Genomic DNA, 20,121 nt, shown 5'->3' on the forward strand with positions numbered 1-20,121 from the left:
CCAAATACAGATAGAATGTGGAACTGCACATCACAGGAACAGGCCCTTCACACAACAATGTATGCACAAAACATGATGCCCACATAAACAAATCTCATCTGCCTGCACAAGGTCCATATCCCCCCTATTCCCTGCATATGCATGTGCCTATCTAAAAGTCTCCCTGGTGTACCTGCAATGCCACTACCACATCTGGAACCTGTCTCTCAGAATCCCCTGCAGTAACTTATCCATCACCACTGAAAGGCTCACTGACCTGTAGTTCCCTAGCTTGCCCTTGCAGCCCAACATAATTAAAGACAAAGCATTAGTCACCTTCCAGTACCTCACCCTTGGCTTGGCCCCAGCAATTTTTTACTTTGCCTCCCAGTGTCCTGCGATATACTTTGCTGGTCCCAGGGATTTACCCAGCTCGAAGGGCCGAATGGCCTACTCCTGCACCTATTGTCTATTTATGTGATTTAAAACTCCAACACCTCCTCTTTTGAAATGATGATATATTTCTGGACATTATTGTTCCCTTCCCTGAACTCGCTAGCTTTTCCATGTCCTTCTCCACCAATGGTGTTGATGAGGGTCAGAGCTGTAAGTTGATGAGGACGGAGCTGTAGTTTGATGAGTGGAGCATCTGTCCTATTAGTTGCTGCTGAACTACATCCATAGTCGGACAGATAATTTGCAGAAATATTCCATAGAACAATCCCAATTGCAGAAAAACAAATAATTATGGGAGCAATAGGTACGATAACAGGAGACCTTCCATTCATTAACTGAAAAGTATTTTGAAATCTTGAATGTTAACACATACCTTCAAGGTTGGCAGAGGAGCGGCAGGTGAAGGAGCGAATGTGGAAGTTAAAGCCTTCAACAGCAAATAAAATTAGGGCTTGCTCTGGCGGAGCGGCCTTATTGAGGTGAAGTGTCTTGGTGAGTAAAGTGTGAGTCTTTAACTCGAGAGTTTTCAGCAAGGAGACTGAGGCAAGAAGGCTACACTTAATCGAATTTTGTGATTTGTGATTTTTGCCCACTGAAGAAATGGCAGGCAAGTTGGTACAGTGTGCTTCCTGCTGGATGTGGGAAGTCAGGGACATTGGTGGTGCTTCTGGAAACTGCACCTGCAGAAATTGTGTCCCGGTGCAGCTCCTGAATAAACATGTTGAGGAACTGGAGAAGCAGCTGGATGACCTCAGGGCCATCCGGGAAAACAAGAGTTTCCTGGAAGAGACCTTCAGTGAGGTTGTCACGCCAAGGATACAGGGAGAGCGAAGGGGGTGACTGTGAGAAAGGGGAGTAAACGTGGAGTGCAGGAGACCCCGGAGTCTGTAACTAATGAAAACAGGTACGCCCTCATAGGAGCTGTTGGGGCAGACGACCCTTCCAGTCCGTGCAGCGGACAGGTCGATGGCTCCAATCCTAGCGATGAGACTCGACTGGCGAGACCGACATCGGGCAGAGCCATAGTAGTGGGTGACTCCATTGTCCGAAGTGCGGACAAGAGATTCTGTGGCGGCAGGCGAGACTTGAGGATGGTCTGTTGCCTCCCTGGTGCCAGGGTTCAAGATGTCTCGGACTGACTTCAGAACATCTTCGAGAGTGAAGGTGAGCAGACGGAAATAGTTGTGCATGTGGGCACAAACGACGTCGGGAAGAAGAGGAAGGAGGTTCTGCAACGTGAGTTTACAGAGTTAAGAAGAAGTCTGAAAAGCAGGACTTCTAAGATGGTTATCTCTGGATTGCTTCCTGTACCTTGTGCTTGTGAGGGCAGGAACAGGGAGATAGGGGATCTGAATGTGCGGCTGAGGGGCTCATGCAGGGAGCAGAGATTTAGATTTATAGACCACTGGGATCTCTTCTGGGGAAGGGGTGGCCTGTACAATAGGGACGGGTTACACCTTAACTGGAGGGGGACCAAAATTCTGGCAGCAGGTTTGCTAGTGCCACACGTGTGGGTTTAAACAAAATAGCGGGAGGGAGGGGTTGACAAATTTGGAGTAAGTGAGAACAGTTAAGTTGCAGAAAAGTTACAAAACACTCCCGAATTAATGGGAAAGTTCAAGAAGGGATTTGTGATAGAAAAAAAATCACACGTGGTTAAAGTGCACATTGTCAGATTTTAATAAAGGCCATTTTTATACATTTTGGTTTCACCATGTAGAAATTACAGCTGTGTTTATACATAGTACCCCCCATTTCAGGGCACCATAATGTTTGGGATACGTGGCTTCACAGGCATTTGTAATTGCTCAGGTGTGTTTAATTGCCTCCTTAATGTAGGGGAGCTCTCAGCACCTAGTCTTTTCTCCAGTCTTTCCATCACCTTTGGAAACTTTTATTGCTGTTTATCAATATGAGGACTAAAGTTGTGCCAATGCAAGTCAAAGAAGCCATTATGAGACTGAGAAACAAGAATTACACAAGCCAAGGAAGACCTCCACAGCTGATGACAGAAGAATTATCTCAGAAACACTCTTCAGGAGTCAGGTGTGAATTTGTCAATGGCCACTGTCCGCAGAAGGCTTCATAAACAGAAATACAGAGGCTACACTGCAAGATGCAAACCTCTGGTTAGCCACAAAAATAGGATGACCAGGTTGCAGTTTGCCAAAAAGTACTGAAAAGAGCAACCACAGTTCAGGAAAAAGGTCTTGTGGACAGATGAGACGAAGATGAACTTATATGGAGGAGAGAGGGAACTGACCAAGATCCAAAGCATACCACCTCATCTGTGAAACATGGTGGTGGGGTTTTATGGCCTGGGCATGTGTGGCTGCCGAAGGTACTGGCTCACTTATCTTCATTGATGATACAACTGCTGATGGTAGTAACATTATGAATTCTGAAGTCTATAGACACATCCTATTTGCTCAAGGTCAAACAAATGCCTCAAAACTCATTGGCTGGCAGTTTATTCTACAACAAGACAATGATCCCAAACATACTGCTAAAGCAACTAAGGAGTTTTTCAAAGCTAAAAAATGGTCAATTCTTGAGTGGCCAAGTCAATCACCCGATCTGAACTCAATTGAGCATGCCTTTTATATGCTGAAGAGAAAACTGAAGGGGACCAGCCCCCAAAACAAGCATAAGCTAAAGATGGCTGCAATACAGGCCTGGTAGAGCATTACCAGAGAAGTCACCCAGCAACTGGCGATGTCCATGAATCACTGGCTTCAAGCAGTCATTGCATGCAAAGGATATGCAACAAAATACTAAACATGACTACTTTCATTTACATGACTTTGCTGTGTCCCAAACATTATGGTGCCCTGAAATGGGGGGACTATGTATAAACGCAGCTGCAATTTTAGTTTAGTTTATAGATACAGCGCAGAAACAGGCCATTTCGGCCGACCGGGTCCGCGCCGACCAGCGATCCCTGCACACTAACACTATCCTATACCCAATAGGGACAATTTTCTTTTTCTTTTTTACATTTACCAAGCCAATTAACCTACAAACCTGTATGTCTTTGGAGTGTGGGAGGAAACCGAAGATCTCGGGGAAAACCTACGCAGGTCATGGGGAGAACGTACAAACTTCGTACAGACAGCACCCGTAGTCGGGATCGAACCCGGGTCTCCGGCGTTGCAAATCTACCGCTGCACCACCGTGCCGCCTTTCTACATGGTGAAACCAAAATGTATAAAAATGGCCTTTATTAAAATCTGACAATAGCCCACTCACCCAACCTGTCCAAGTCACCCTGCATTCTCATAACATCCTCCTCACAGTTCACACTGCCACCCAGCGTTGTATCATCTGCAAATTTGCTAATGTTATTTGTAATCCTTTCATCTAAATTATTAATAAATATTGTAAATAGCTGCGGTTCCAGCACCGAACCTTGCGGTACCTCACTAGTCACTCTCTGCCATTCTGAAAGGGACCCGTTAATCCCTACTCTTGTTTCCTGTCGGCCAACCAGTTTTCTATCAATGTCAGCACTCTACCCCCAATACTATGTGCCCTAATTTTGCCCGCTAATCTCCTATGTGGGACCTTATCAAATGCTTTCTGAAAGTCTAGGTACACTACATTCACTGGCTCTCCCTTGTCCATTTTCCTAGTTACATCCTCAAAAAATTCCAGAAGATTAGCCAAGCATGATTTTCCCTTCGTAAATCCATGCTGACTCGGACTGATCCTGTTACTGCTATCCAAATGTGTCGCTATTTCATCTTTTATGATTGACTCCAGCATCTTCCCCACCACCGATGTCAGGCTAACTGGTCTATATTTCCCTGTTTTCTCTCTCTCGCCTTTCTTAAAAAGTGGGATAACATTAGCTACCCTCCAATCAACAGGAACTGATCCTGAGGATGTCGTGTACGTGGACTTTCAGAAAACCTTTGATAAGGTCCCATATAGGAGATTGGTGGGCAAAATTAGAATACATGCTATTGGGGGTAGGGTGCTGACATGGATAGAAAAATGGTTGGCAGACAGGAAAAAAAGAGTAGGGATAAACGGGTCCCTTTCAGAATGGCAGGCAGTGACTAGTGGGGTGCCACAAGGCTCGGTGCTGGGACCGCATTAATGATACATTAAAAGTAACATTAGCAAATTTGCAGATGACACATAGCTGGGTGGCAGTGTGAACTGTGAGGAGGATGCTATGAGGATGCAGGGTGGCTTGGGCAGGTTGGGTGAGTGGGAAGATGCGTGGCAGATGGAGTTTAATGTGGATAAATGTGAGGTTATCCACTTTGGTGGCAAGAACGGGAAGGCAGGTTATTATCTGAATGGTGTCAAGTTAGGAAAAGGGGAAGTTCAACGAGATCTGGGTGTCCTTGTACATCAGTTACTGAAAGTAGGCATGCAGGTACAGCAGGCAGTGAAGAAAGCTAATGGCATGAGGAGTATCGGAGCAAAGAGGTCCTTCTGCAGTTGTACAGGGCCCTGGTGAGACCACACCTTTGAGTATTGTGTGCAGTTTTGGTCTCCAAATTTGAGGAAGGACATTCTTGCTATTGTGGGAATGCAGCGTATGTTCACGAGGTTAATTCCCGGGATGGTTGGACTTTCTTACGTTCAAAGAATGGAGCGACTGGGCTGGTATAGGGGATGAGAGGGGATCGTATTGAAACATATAAGATATAAGGTTATGATCATTTATTTAAAATTTGAATGAATTCCTAAACGCTCACTTAAAAGGTATGAATGTTGTTTGGCTCAATAAGTGTAGAAATATTAAATAGATAAGAAAATAAATAAATAGATAGAAACATTGGTAGACTTCGTTTTTCACAAAGGTAGCGTACCTTTGCAAAATATTTGTTCTATTACCAAATATATTTAGTGAAGACTGAAATAAGTTCACAATAGTCTCTACTTCATAAAGTTGCTTTCATCAGTACCACTAAATAATAAATAAAAACATTAAATTGCTTTTACAATGCAAATGTCATTCATGTATTCCAGAAGTAAGTATTGCCACAATACCTTTCCCCCAATCAAAGGCAGAACATGCATTTTTCCAGAGTGGCATTCTTTCACAGATGAAACTATCAAACAAGTTCCGCACAGGATAACCTGACGTCTGGTCCACTTGTGAAGCTGCATTTTCCCCTTTCGAACATTGAACAACCCACTCAGCTGGATTCGCTCCAAGTGCTCAATGGTGTACGGTTTTCCTGGAATGCAAATAAAACAATTACCCAAATGCCTAGGAAAAAAATTTATCAGCTGCTATTTAATTTGTAAATGGTATCAAATAGATCATATGGCATCAAATAGAGCAATAGATCATATTCACTGACATAAAATGCAGGAATAACTCAGCGGGACAAGCAGCTTCTCTGGAGAAAAGGAATGGGTGACGTTTCGGGTCGAGAACCTTCTTCTGAAGAATAGTCTCGACCCGAAACGTCACCCATTCCTTCTCTCCAGAGTTGCTGCCTGTCCCGCTGAGTTACACAAGCATTTTGTGTCTATCTTTGGTGTAAACCACCATCGGCAGTTCCTTGTGTAGGAAGAAACTGCAGATGCTGGTTTCATGCTTTAATGGTTTAAGTTGCTGGTTCAGACCCGGGTCGGATCTGAAGAAGTGTTTCGACCCAATATGTCACCCATTCCTTCTCTCCAGAGATGCTGCCTGTCCCGCTGAGTTACTCTGCATTTTGTGTCTATCTTTGGTGGAAACCAGCATTTGCAGTTCCTTTCTACACATATTCATAGAAATGGTCGACAGCCGGATAACCTCGAGGCAGGGCCTCATGTTGTCAATATACAGACAGACCAGACTCCCACCAATGACCCCATGTACACTTCACACTGCCTTGGATGAGCAGCCATCATAATCAGGGACATGTCCCATCGCGCCTCCCTGCTCCTGTCCAGAAGAAGGTACATAAGCTTGAAAGTGCACAACACCTAACTCAGGAACAGCTGATTCCCCTCTGTTATCAGGTTTCTGAATGGTCCGACCATAAGCTGGGGTACTGTCTGATTCACCTCTACAAAGGTGATGCGCTAAAATGTGCTACAATGCTGAGAACAATGTTCTGTACTATCTGTTATCAGCAGCAGGCACGGCGTGGACTTTAACATCGCGGAGCCAGAAGAAAGGCTCTGACCGCCGGCCTGCTGACTTCAACACCGTGAAGCCACGGCCTGCGGAGCTTCTAGCAGCAGGCGTGGAGCGGACTTTACCATCCCGGAGCCAGGGATCCCTAGCCGGGGACCGCCGGAGAAGAGCTCCGACCGTTGGCCTGCCTGCGGACTATAACATCGAGAAGCCGTGATCTCCGGTAAGGAAGTGGACAATTTGGACACTCCAAGCCACGGAGTGTGTTCCATCCGTCCCGACGTCGGAGCTTCGATCATCCCGACGAGAGGGCCTGTACATCGGGCCGTCCATAGCGTCGACTGCGGAGGGTCAAGGCCCCAAAAGGAGGTGAACAAAAGGAGGAAGACTGACTAAACTTTATTGCCTTCCATCACAGTGATCACTGTGGTGGATGTTTATGTCAAAGTTCTATCGTTCTTTTTAATTGTGTTGTTTTTTTTAATTGTATGGCTGCATGGTAACTCAAATATCACTGTACCTTAATTGGTGCATGTGAAAATAAATGTGAATCTGAATCTGAACTAGTTGGCACCATAAGTGCACGTATTTAGACAATAGACAATAGGTGCAGGAGTAGGCCATTTGGCCCTTTGTGCCAGCACCGCCATTCAATGTGATCGTGGCTGATCATCCCCAATCAGTACCCCGTTCCTGCCTTCTCCCAATATCCCCTGACTCCGCTATTTTTAAGAGCCCTATCTAGCTCTCTCTTGAAAGCATCCAGAGAACCTGCCTCCACCGCCCTCTGAGGCAGAGAATTCCACAGACTCGCCACTCACTGTGAGAGAAAGTGTTTCCTCGTCTCCGTTCTAAATGGCTTACTCCTTATTCTTAAACTGTGGCCCCTGGTTCTGGACTCCCCCAACATCGGGAACATGTTTCCTGCCTCTAGTGTGTCCAAGCCCTTAACAATCTTATATGTTTCAATGAGATCGCCTCTCATCCTTCTAAACTCCAGAGTGTACAAGCCCAGCTGCTCCATCCTCTCAGCATATGACAGTCCCGCCATCCCGGGAATTAACCTTGTAAACCTACGTTGTACTCCCTCAATAGCAAGAATGTCCTTCCTCAAATTAGGGGAACAAAACTGCACACAATACTCCAGGTGTGGTCTCACTAGGGCTCTGTACAACTGCAGAAGGACCTCTTTGCTCCTATATTCGATTCTTCTTGTTATAAAGGCCAACATGCCATTCGCTTTCTTCACTACCTGCTGTACCTGCATGCTTACTTTCATAGATTGATGTACAACTATTTCTTATTCCTTTCTATGTTTATGAATACCACATGGAACAATAAAGTTGCAAGCACCATTTCCACTTCATTCACCTGATCATGTAGTAGAATACTGCATCCATCTGAGTGGACACCGCAACGCGCGTTACACATCATACACACAAACGTACGTTGCAGTGGACACTAAAAGGTTTGGTGTCCCAGAAAACGAACGTTACATTATTAGCGAAAACCAAACGTTTTCACCAATGTGATCTAAGCGGTACATTACCTTATGGATTTGAGCTATATCGATGGCCGATGATTGGTCAGAACGTTTGATTTTGGCTGTTTTTTTAGTAAGTAAAATGTCTCCGTAATGGTCGTTGCGGAGCTTCCCGAAGTTGACGCGAAGGAATGAAGTTAGAGACTTGGTCTGTACGAAAGATAGACAATAGACTGTGTTGCCAAATTGAAGATTGGCTCAGTTTCTTTAGTTTTGATTACCAACTTATGTCCACAATTTTTTTTAATTGATTTAAAAAAGTTGGAAAATATATCGTAAACGGTGGTACCGCTTTTGACACCACGATATTTTTGCTATATTAAATTGGAAAATAAGAAAAAATAATTAATTCGCCCAAAAATCGCTACTACCATAGGATACCTCGTTGGGTTTTTGAAAAGCATTAGAGGTTTGGAGCCTCCATGATTTAACTTACGGAGGTACCGATCCCGATAACGGTCGTTGTGACAATGGACGGCAAGCACAACGACCGTTACCGAATCTTTGCTAGGCTGAATACCAGACATGTTACTGTATTTTTCTCCTGGTTTGATGAAGATATTTCCCAAGATCAAATCAAAATGTATATGTATGAGGGGCCATATGAAATGTGGCAAAGTTCTTAATGTCACATTTTTGGTGTCCAAATTGGTGGTAAAACTATGAACATTTGTCTGTCATGAAAAAACTTTTTGACTTTCGGTCTTGAAGTCATCTAATTTATATCTGTTACTTAGCCGGTTTCACATGATGGGTAGATTTTTGTTAAGAACAGTGTATTGGTGTAAAAAACTGAATAATAAGGTACCTTGGATCCATCAACTGGCAGTCCTGGGCATAAATACTGGTACTCTGTTTGCATTTGGAAAATCGTCAAAAGAGCAGGCTATTTTCCATTGCCCATGATGAAGTCCGCCCCCCACTGCATCACTAGCAGATAGAATCGCCCAGCTTTTGTGTCATCGAGCAGGAACTGCCATTCAGTGATCCAGCTCACGCCAAAAAAGATTTGTGCAACTGAATAGCAGAAGAATTCTGGCTAAGTGATAGCCCAGGAAGACGTGCATTCCCGGTTCAGTGTGAGACCCTTGGAGTGGCAGGTTGCAAGTTTGGTAAACATTTCCATTTTGTTTGCCCAAAAATATCCACCAACAAATATCTGAAATATTTTGAACAAACAAGTAAATGTTGAACAAAGTAAAAACAGCAAGTGGGTAAATAATCAGTGGGTAAAGCAGCATTTGTGGACAGAGAAACGTGAACTCTGCATCAGTTTTCATTCGAGATTTCTCTTTTTCAAGTCCTAATTTTCTAAAACTTTTTTTTAAAAGTCAAACTCCCACTTCCTCCCAGATGATTAACATAAAAAGCCTGACGGAACTTCCCAGTTGTGCCTTTTTGGGATAGGTATGAAATAATGAGACCTGTGAAAGCAAGGAAGTGATATCATCAGTGCTCATGAGTGCTGCTGAGCAGTATAGTGCGTTCATCAAATAAGCTGTAACCAGTCCTATGCTCATCCAACTCAGCTGACAGCAAGCAGCACACGTTGCAGCCGCAAACTGTCAGTGAGGTAGAGTCATAAAGCCTGGAAACAGATCCTTAAACCCAACTTGTCCATACAACCAGATTTATAATTAAGATAATCCTACTTGCTTGAGTTTGGCCCAAATCCCTCAAAACCCTAGCTACCCATGTACCTATCTGAATGTTTTAAAATATGCCAATATACCTGCCGAGCTCTGGTTCCATGAAGTCACTCTTGAGCTGTGTATCTTCACGAATTTGGTAAAATTCAACCTTCGCAGCTATCTCAGTATCGCTGATGGCACCGTCTTCAAAGGAAAAGTGTTGGATGATCCACTCATCACGAGAGCGGTCGTACAGTCAGGGGAAGTAACATTCGATGGCTTCACTAATTGCCAGAAGGTGGGTTGAGATCTCCTTGTTGAACTGGCATTCAGCATCTGGCGTAGCATCCAGGAGAGTCGTCATCTCAGGGAAGATAGTTGTGTCACCGTCCTGGACTCTTCTCTGGTAAAGGTGAATCTTCCTTCTGAACGCTGCCACTTTGTCACGAGCCGTGTGTAGAATTGGGAGGTTTTTTTGAAGTGACATGTTCAAGGAATTCACCTCGGCAAATAAATCAGCCAAGGAAGCAACCATCATCACGAACAGTTCATCCGGCATCTTTTCATGAAGCTGATTCTCCTTCTCAGCACACCCTCTCTCCAAGAACAGCGCTATTTCCTCTCGAAGTTGAATCACACGATTGAGAACTTTACCACGCGAAAGCCAGCGCACCTCTGTGTGGAATATCAGAACAGTAAAATCGGCGCCCATTTCTTCACACATCACTTTGAAGATTCTTGAGTTTGTTGCGCTCCCTCGGATGTGGTTCACAATCTTCACCACATCTGAAAGCACTTCCCGAAGACCATGAGGGAGAGTCTTCATCGCTAAAGCATGGCGATGTATCATGTGGTGGGTGAAGGAGACATGGGGAGTGACATCCTTCACGAAGGCTTTGAAGCCAGATCTGCATCCGACCATGAAAGGTGCCCCATCTGTACACACCCTGACAAAACGTTCCCAGCCAAGCTCAAGTTTGATGAGGAAGGCTTCCAGCATTCTGATCACATCTTCTCCCCGAGTGGTAGTGGCCAATGGCTCCGAGAACAGGTACTCCTCCTTCATGGCTTCTCCGTCGAGGTAACAAACGTAGACTAACAGTTGGGAACAAGAGGCAACATCTGTTGACTCGTCCAGTTGCAGTGAATACACTGGAATGCATTTCACAGCGCTCACCACTTGCAGCAGAATATCATTACTCATATCCGAGATTTAACTTTAGACTGTGTCATTCGAAAGGGAAATCTGCCTGAATTTGTTTGACTGCTGTTCCCCCAGCACCAACTTCGCTGCTTTGACCATGGCTTAATAAGCTCTTCACCGATGGTGTGAGGTTTTGTAGTCTGTGCGATTCGATAAGCAATCCGGTATGAAGCCTCCAACGCTGCTTCATTTTGACGAGCGCAGTGACCAGTTGAATCAATGCGGGAACTCTTGAGTGCGGCTTCTTTTTGTTTGAAATAGTCCACGCCCTTCCCTGCCAGGTCGCTGTGGCAAGACTCCAAATGGATCTTCAGCTTGCTGGGCTTCATGCTCTTGTGGCTCAAAACCTTGGCACAGATAACACATTGCGGTTTGACCACGGATTTTTGAACAATGCTTGTGAAGCCGAACTTGAGAAATGCTTCACTGTATGTGCGCTTCTTGGCAGACACGGCTCACAACACAGTTTGTGTGCGTATACGTACGTGCATACGCGAACAAAATACCGTGTGTGGTATGTACCTTTGTTAGATTCCTAAAAATGGACTCAACAAATTGATATGTTATTTATGACCCCTTCATGACCCCCAGAAACCCCCCAAACGACCCCCATGGGGGTCACGACCACCAGATTATGAACCACTGTCTTAGACCAAAATAGGAAAGAATGAGTGTTTGCTGTGTGTGTATTCAGCAAAAAAATGTGACTCGTCTGCATTTGTGGTCATTTTGTGATCACATATGCAGATATTTGCTCCAGGTAAAAAGGTTTATCATCAATCAATCAATAATCAATCAAAGACTTTATTGTCATTCAAAAATACACCAATAAATGCAAGTCTGAACGAAGTTTCGTTGCATCTGGCTCACCATGCAACATAAAATACCAAAAGGATAAAATAGATAAAAAGATAAAATAGATAATAGTGGCGGCACATTACATGGAATTCAAGAGTCTGAAGGCTTGGGGGAAGAGGCTGTTGCAAAACCTGGCCGTTCTGCTCATTATACTACGATACCTTTTTGCCCGAGGGCAGCAGGGTGAACAGTCCATGATGGAGATGTGTGGGGTCTTTTATAATGCTGTTGGCCTTGGACAAGCAACGTTTGCACGCAATGTCCCGGATTAAAGGAAGAGAAGTCCCGATGATTTTTTCAGCCGTCCTCACCATTCTCTGCACGGACTTTCAGTCGGAGGCTTTGCAGTCCCCAGATGGGGGAGGTGAGCTCTTCTCATCCGGCGCAGAAAGGAGTGGGGGGGGGGGGGGGGCGGCCTGCGGCGTCATGCACACACACTAACCACCCCCACACACACACACGAACCACCCGCCCCACACACACGCACACTAACCACCCCCCTTGATATTATATTAATATTATTCATTGGCTCCTTTTATTCATTGGTTTATTCATATTATTCATTGGCTCCTCTTGATTCTTGAGAATCTTGATTTAATTATTACTATATTTTGAAATAATTTAAGATTATTCAGGATATTTAAGTTCTTGTTCATTTACTGTCTGCACATTGCAGCATATTCTGCTATTGCTGTACTTCCCACCAGTTATATACTTAGTAACCAAGAAGTGAGTCATTTTGCTTTTTCTATATTTGGACATGGACTGATTTATACCAGCTATAAAGAAACAATCAATTTGCTGCCACATTACTGTAGTGAGTGAGCAGTTAATACATTTAGTCAGCAAACAAAATACACATTAATTGCATTGGGCTTTATATATGTTAAATAACTGCAATGACAAATAAATCTTCCATGTTATCACCAATATTTAGTAAAGGGAAAGAGTATGAACATAGCAAGATCTATTGTAAGAGGCTTTAATAGTAGACGATTCATTGTAGATGATTCATGCCTACATGTAATTAGTGGTGGGAGGAATAGCAAGCATTGGTATCAATAACAAAAACTAATGAAACCAAGATTTGCCATTCATTTAACATTTTCCAGAATATTAAAACAATAAGGACAACCGTCTGAAGAAGGTTGCTGACCCAAAACGTCATCTGTCCTTTTCTCTCCACAGATGCTGCCTGATCCATTAAGTTCCTCCAGCAGTTTGTTTTTTGCTTGTCTAATTAAAGTTCATCCATAATTCATGATACAGCATTTTGCAAGCCTAATTGGAATGTGTCAACAACATTAGGTTTGGAGTTAAACATGGTTTGCAGTCTGAAGAAGGGTCTCAACCCGAAATGTCACCTATTCCTTTTCTTCAGAGATGCTGTCTGACCCGCTGAGTTACTCCAGCTTGTTGCGTCTATCTTTTCAATTTAGTAGAATGTACAGTGCCCTCCATAATGTTTGGGACAAAGACCCATCATTTATTTATTTATTTGCCTCTGTACTCCACAATTTGAGTTTAATAATAGAAAAAATCACATGTGGTTAAAGTGCACATTGTCAGATTTTATTAAGGGGTATTTTTAACCGTTTTGGTTTCACCGTGTAGAAATTACAGCAGTGTTTATACATAGTCCCCCCCCATTTCAGGGCACCATAATGTTTGGGACACATGGCTTCACAGGTGTTTGTAATTGTTCAGGTGTGTTTAATTGCTCAGGTTAATTGCCTCCTTAATGCAGGTATAAGACAGTGCTCAGCATCCTGTCTTTCCATCACCTTTGGAAACTTTTATTGCTGTTTATCAAAATGAGGACCAATGTTGTGCCAATGAAAGTCAAATAAGCCATTTTGAGACTGAGAAACAAGAATAAAACTGTTAGAGACATCAGCCAAACATTAGACTTACCAAAATCAACTGTTTGGAACATCATTAAGAAGAAAAAGGAGAGTACTGGTGAGCTTATTAAACACAAAGGGACTGGCAGGCCAAGGAAGACCTCCACAGCTGATGACAGAATAATTCTCTTTATAATAAAGAAAAATCCTCAAGCACCTGTCCGACAGATCTGAAACACTCTTCAGGAGTCAGGTGTGGATTTGTCAATGACCACTGTCCACAGAAGACTTCATGAACAGAAATTCAGAGGCTAAACTGCAAGATGTACACTATATATTGAGCATTTGTTTTAAACTTGTTTTCCAACAACTTTGGAATAAAATGCAATTATTTCTCAATTTCCATAGGCAGATATATTTCTCTTGTAATCAGAAAACCTATGAATGACTAGGATAACTATTGTTTATTTATCTTATGAATGACTGCAGGATAACTATCGTTTATTTATCTTGGTGCTGTGAGTGATTATAGTGGTTGCCATTCTTTATCTCTTATCTACCCTGAAATGAGAAAACTGCACAAAATCAAATTATGGTTTTATAGCCGAAACATAGTCACATTTATTTGCAAGAAAAGTAATTAAGCAAAGGCAAAGGGAGAGAGGGGGGGGGGGGGGTTAGGAGGCCGGGAAAACAGTGCTGCGCGTTGAAAACAGTGCTGCGCATTGAAAACTGCGCAGCGGGCCGCGAGGAGCAGAGTCATTGTGACATCATCAGCTCGTTAACTTGATAAAAGTTTTCAGATTTGTGAACAAATTTAATAAATTATTCAAGAAATAATGAATCAAATTTTCAGATATTTTGCGAGTTTTGAAATCATGAGGTAAATCTCGGAATATGTAAAGATTTCACCGTTAGCGTGTCGTGTTTTCGAGGAGATGTGAATCATAGACAAACATGACAACACATCCAAGATCAGAGTTTTATAAGTACACTAGACCAAGGGGGGGGGGGGGGGGGGGGGGGGGTTGGCCTGCGGCGTCACACACACACTAACCACCCCCCTTGATATTATATTCATATTATTCATTGGCTCCTTTTACCCCATCCCTGCCCTATCCACTGACGCATAGCTCCCACCTCGCAGGCGCATCTAGAGAGGGAGGGGGATAGAGAGAGAGAGGGCAGAGACAGAGAGAGAGTGGGGCAGAGAAGGAGAGAGAGGGAGAGGGGGTTGAAGGGAGGGGGGTGGAGAGGGGAGAATGGAGAGGGGGAGAGGGAGTGGAGAGGGGAGCATGGAGAAGGGGGGAGGGAGTGGAGAGGGGGAGGGGGAGAGGAGGGGGGGAGTAGAGGGGGAGATGGGGAGGAGAGGCAGAGAGGGGGGAGGAGAGAGGGGGAGGAGGGGGGGTGGTAGAGGGGGAGAGAGGGGGCAGGGGGAGAGGAGGGGAGGGTGGAGCGAGGGGGAGAGAGGGGGGGGTGAGAGGGGGGATAGGGGGAGGGAGGTGGAGAGAGGATGGGGGAGAGGGGAGAGGGGGGAAGGGGGAGAGGAGGGAGAGAGAAGGGGAGAGAGGAGGGGAGAGGGGAGGGGGAGCGAGAGAGAGAGAGGGCGGACTTGAACTTGTCAAGCGGGCGGCGCGGACAGTGAGCGGGCAGGGCCAACTGCGAGCGGCTCACGGGACCTCACGGGACCTCTGAAGCCCTCGGAAGCCCAACCAAATTACTGCGTGTTCAGCGGCTTCAATCCAGAGCACTGGGGGGTGGGGCGGCTGGGCTGCGGGCGGGGGGTTGCGAGTCGGGGGGTTGACGTAACTCACAGCTCCTGAAAAAGAGTGCCCAGCAGGCTGCCGTTGAAAACTGCGCAGCGGGCCGCAAGGAGCTGAGCCATTGTGACGTCATCAGCTCATTTACTTCAAAAAAGATTTCAGATTTGTGAACAATTTTAATAAATAACTCAAGAGATAATGAATCAAATTTTCAGATGAGGCGATTTTTGAAATCATGAGGCAAATCTCTATCGGAATATGTAAAAATGTCACCGTTAGCGCGTTGTGTTTTTGCGGAGATGTGAATCACAGACAAAGAAGGCACACACACACGCAAATAAATACATCCACATCCAAGATCAGAGTTTTATAATTATAGAGATACATACTGGTGAAATGTTCAATATTTTCAGAAAAACATATCCATTCCGAAACACGCAGAAACACTGTTTATGGCAAGTTAAAGTTAACAGAAAGTGAAAGAAATGTATACCTGAAACCAAATGGTGTATATATGACTACAGACTATTCCCAAGAAGTACCTATGGTCACAAAATATAACTAAAGTAGCAAATTGAAGTCAGAGTTCTCAAGATTAGTTTTTCATTTATGAACTCTTAAATGATGCCTGATTTGCTAAACGGTTGGTTATTATGAAATAATTGTATTATATTCAGTTAAAAATAAGCCTAATTAATTTGACCTTGAATAAATATTTTATAATATCGGGGCAAGTATGTTATTGAAATCAATGGTGAACATTTTTCAGCTTTTCAGAAAGGAGTAGATAAAGACTATTTAGTTATCTCAAGTGTTTGTACAATATATTAAGAGCAGAGCTTACGACATACAAGGATATCAACATAACTAATCCTTTTTGACAATTAAGAATGAATTGCTCCACAGTTCATTACCACATGCTCCACTGACTCAGTTAGGAAACAACAGCCTTTGAACCCTTTTTTGCTTTACCGAGTATAACTTTGCTTCTGATAGCAGAATTTTCTTGTATATAGTTGCACATTGATCCCTATGGTCTTGCGTAAAGGCATCACTAAGCTTTTAGGTTGAAAATATCGACTGAAACTCGCAATCACATCATCACATTCTGCCTTTCCAGTGATTTAAAGAGCCTTTACTTCTGTACCAAATTATGAATTTCTCAGCTTGTTAACGTTTGGAATTTGTTAAATGGTTGGATGGTCTTTCTCACCAATTGTACAGTGAAATGAAGCTGAAACCTTTGTGAGTGTCTGGCAAGAGGAAAGGGGGGGGGGGGCAGAGTGCCAGCAGGAAATGTTTATGGCACCGAAACCAGGCAGTGATCATTTCAATCACTTGCACCTTTAATGCATGAAAGTGCATGTTTAAAGGCATTGCAACCTCAATAAGAAATAACATCAATTTAGCATTAACAATAATAACATTAACATGGATGCTACCTTACCCACTGAGTTTCTCCAGCATTTTTGTCTACCTTACATTAATTTATATTAAATTTTTATATATCTTGATGTCCCAAAGTGTTTTACAGTAAAAAAAAAAGCTCAGCAGCAGCCACTGTTGCATTGTTTTATGTTCACAATTCCACATTTCTTATAAATTTAATTTTGTTACTTTTGACGAGTTCAATTCGCACATTTTAAATTCAAGCAACTAATTTCTCCAATATTTACATTCAATTGTGAAAATTGTGCTGCATACTGTTAAATTCCTAGTTTCAACTAATGGACGTTTAAACTATCTATTTTTAGTTTCATCTATATATTCTTACTAAGAATTTGTTGCGTGCTATTAAGTCAGCAGGGAGACAATACATGATTACAATCGACCCATTTACATTTCTTAAGGGGATAACGTGCAAGGTAAAGCCAGCAAAGTCCGATCAAGGATAGTCCGAGGGTCACCAAAGAGGTAGATAGTAGTTCAGTTCTGCTTTCTGGTTGTGGTAGGATGATTCATTTGGCTGATAACAGCTGGGAAGAAACTGTCCCTGAATCTTGAAGTGTGCGCTTTCACACTTCTTTACCCTTTGCCTGATGGGAGGGTGAAAAGGCCAGGGTGCGACTTGTCCTTGATTAGGCCAATTATTGCTTGGCCAGTGATTGGATAGTTCTTTGTGATTTGTCTATTCATAGATCTCTTTGTTCCTGTATCAACTGAGATTCTTATTTTACAAGCACTATTGGGTATCTTTATCTTTCATACCATGATGCTGCATTTCACAATTATCTATAGAGATGAATGGCCCCGTTCTGTAAGTCCATTATTGCCATCTTGTATCACCATTACCGTAAAAATACTTTCTTCTCCCAATTGGGAGATGTTTGTAAATTTTGAAATTGCACTTTTCATTCCAGAGGCCTAATAAATGATGAATAATAGTGGTTGTAGTATCATATTGATGAATTATCAATAATTCTATCGAAAAGCTTTGCTTCAGCCCATATTTTGGTAACTGGTACACATTGATTTTATGAGGCCATATAGAGTTTGTGTTTCCTGTACCAAACTAATTTACACCAGGATGTGCTCCGGTGAACTGTAGGAACATTGATGTTCCCGCACGGCCAGAAGGCTTCCCGCTGGGAAGCGGCTGCGGACTGGGAACGCGGCCGGAGGCATTTATCAAGGCGCCACGGTCTCAATATCTCCTGGATGGCCTCGGAGAAGCCCGGGTTGGAGCTCAGCCAGGGCCTCGGCGGGTCAGAGGATCCTCAGCTCGCAGGTCGGAGCCTGGGTTGGTGGAACGGCCGACGGAGCCCGCAGCTGGGGCCCGGGTCAGTACCACGGAGGCCTCAGGAGAGGACCCGGCAGCGTTAGTGGAAAGCTCGGTGCAGCAGCCGATGATGGTGCCGACCGATGCTACCGAGGGAAGGAACAAAGTAGGACCCTTCCGTGGGGAGACCGCCATGAGGGAAGAGGAAGAGCATCGGGGATCCGGCGTGGGGGGACCACGAGTGCGGGGGTAAGACAAGCAGCATATCTCTGGATAGGTGGAATGGGTAACATATCGGGACTAGACCCTTCTTCAGGGGAGAGGGAAACGAGAGATATGGAAGGGTAAGGTGTGAAAACGAGAGATCAAAGGGGACGAAGTTCAATGAAAATGTGGAATAGATCATTGTCAGGTAAGGTGACAACGAAGCATACAATGTAAAATTTAATCAAGGGGACAGTTAGACTGGTCGGAGAAGTAGGATTAGGAAGGGATGGAGAGAGTGGGAAAGCAAGGGTTAAGGACCAAATCCGTGAGTTAAGAAGAGTGTCTTCGACCTTCAAGATCGAGGGCACTCGCCAGGAAAGCCTCGAGCTGGATCGACCATCCGACACACACACACACACACACACACACACACACACACACAGAGTTATAATAGATACGAGACCAAGTGCAGACCTGTTGGGTCTGTTCCCCCAACGTGCGGTTGCGGGGGGGGGGGGCAGCATGCGGCATCAAACACACTAACTACCCCCCCCCCCCCCGCACACACGCTAACTACCCCCTTGATTAATATATTAATATGCCCCTTTTACCCCATAACGGCCCTATCTACTGACGCATAGCCCCAAATTTGCAGTAGTTTCTAGAGAGAGGGGGGGGGGGGGGGTAGAGAGTGAGGGCAGTAAGAGAAGGGGCAGAGACAGAGAGAGAGGGGCAGAGACAGAGAGAGGGGCAAGAGACAGAGGGAGAGGGGGTGGAGGGGAGGAGGGTGGGAAGGGAGGGGAGAGGTGGGGGGAAGGGAGGGGGAGAGGTGGGGGGAAGGGAGGGGAGAGGTGGGGGGAAGGGAGGGTGAGAGGAAGGGAGGGGAGAGGTGGGGGAAGGGAGGGTGAGAGGTGAGGGGAAGGGAGGGGGGATGAGGTGAGAGGGGGAGGGGTGAGAGGGGTATGGATGGGAGGAGTGAGGGGGGGAGAGAAGGGGGGGATGAAAGGGGGGGGAAGAAGGGGGGGAAGAGGGGGGGGAAAGAGGGGGGGGAAGAGGGGGGGAAAGAGGGGGGGAAGAGGGGGGGAGGGGGGAAGAGGGGGGGGAGAAGAGGGGGGAGAGAAGAGGGGGGAGAGAAGAGGGGGGAGAGAAGAGGGGGGGAAGGAGGGGGGGAAGGAGGGGGGGAAGGAGGGGGGGAAGAGGGGGGGGGGCGAGAGGGGTGGGGGGAGAGGGGGGGAGAGAGGGGTGGGGGGAGAGAGGGGGAGGGGGAGGAGAGGGCGGATTGTTACCAAACTGAATTCACTGTGGAATGAATCCATTAACGGAGCCACTCTGCTGCTGGATTCTAACTTGTCCCTGCCTTCCCCCTGGAAGCTTCCTCGTCCCCATCAGTTGCCGAATTCCCAGAGCCCTGGTTAAACGCGGGGGCCGCTCACGGTTAAGTCTGTGAAAGCGGCCCCATCAGAGACTGTGAGCAGCAGCAAGGTTCACTATAGGAAGGACCATTGCGCCTATTGTAGAGGGTTCCCTCACACCCCTTCCTTTAGCCTGCCCACCCGTCGCCTTATCTCTTCTCACCTGAAACAGGTCGGTCGGGCATAGTTGCCAGAAGCTGAAAATTAAATATTGCAACGGGAAAACTGTGACTGCGGTTCTGGCAACAGCCGGCGTTCTGCTCTGTCTGGGGGGAGAGGGCGAGTGGGGGTGAAGGGGGAGAGGAGGGGGAGAGAAAGGGGAGGATGGGGGAGAGAGGTGAAGTGGGGGGGGTTGGAGTGAGCGGGCGGGAGTCGAGCTGCGGGAAGCGTGGCGCGAGCGTACTTGGCATGGTG

General features: G+C 45.2%; 1 protein-coding gene across 1 annotated transcript in view; it reads right to left on the reverse strand.

Annotated features, from left to right (window-relative positions):
* phlpp1 (PH domain and leucine rich repeat protein phosphatase 1) overlaps positions 1–20,121 on the reverse strand; it is a 161,117-nt gene that overhangs the window by 66,305 nt on the left and 74,691 nt on the right. The window contains exon 2 of the mRNA XM_033048796.1: positions 5,443–5,633. Within this exon, the coding sequence (XP_032904687.1) occupies positions 5,443–5,633 (191 nt within the window). The remainder of the gene's footprint in view (positions 1–5,442; positions 5,634–20,121) is intronic.

The sequence above is a fragment of the Amblyraja radiata genome, chromosome 2 (assembly GCF_010909765.2).
Source record: "Amblyraja radiata isolate CabotCenter1 chromosome 2, sAmbRad1.1.pri, whole genome shotgun sequence".
Classification (NCBI taxonomy): Eukaryota; Metazoa; Chordata; class Chondrichthyes; order Rajiformes; family Rajidae; genus Amblyraja; species Amblyraja radiata.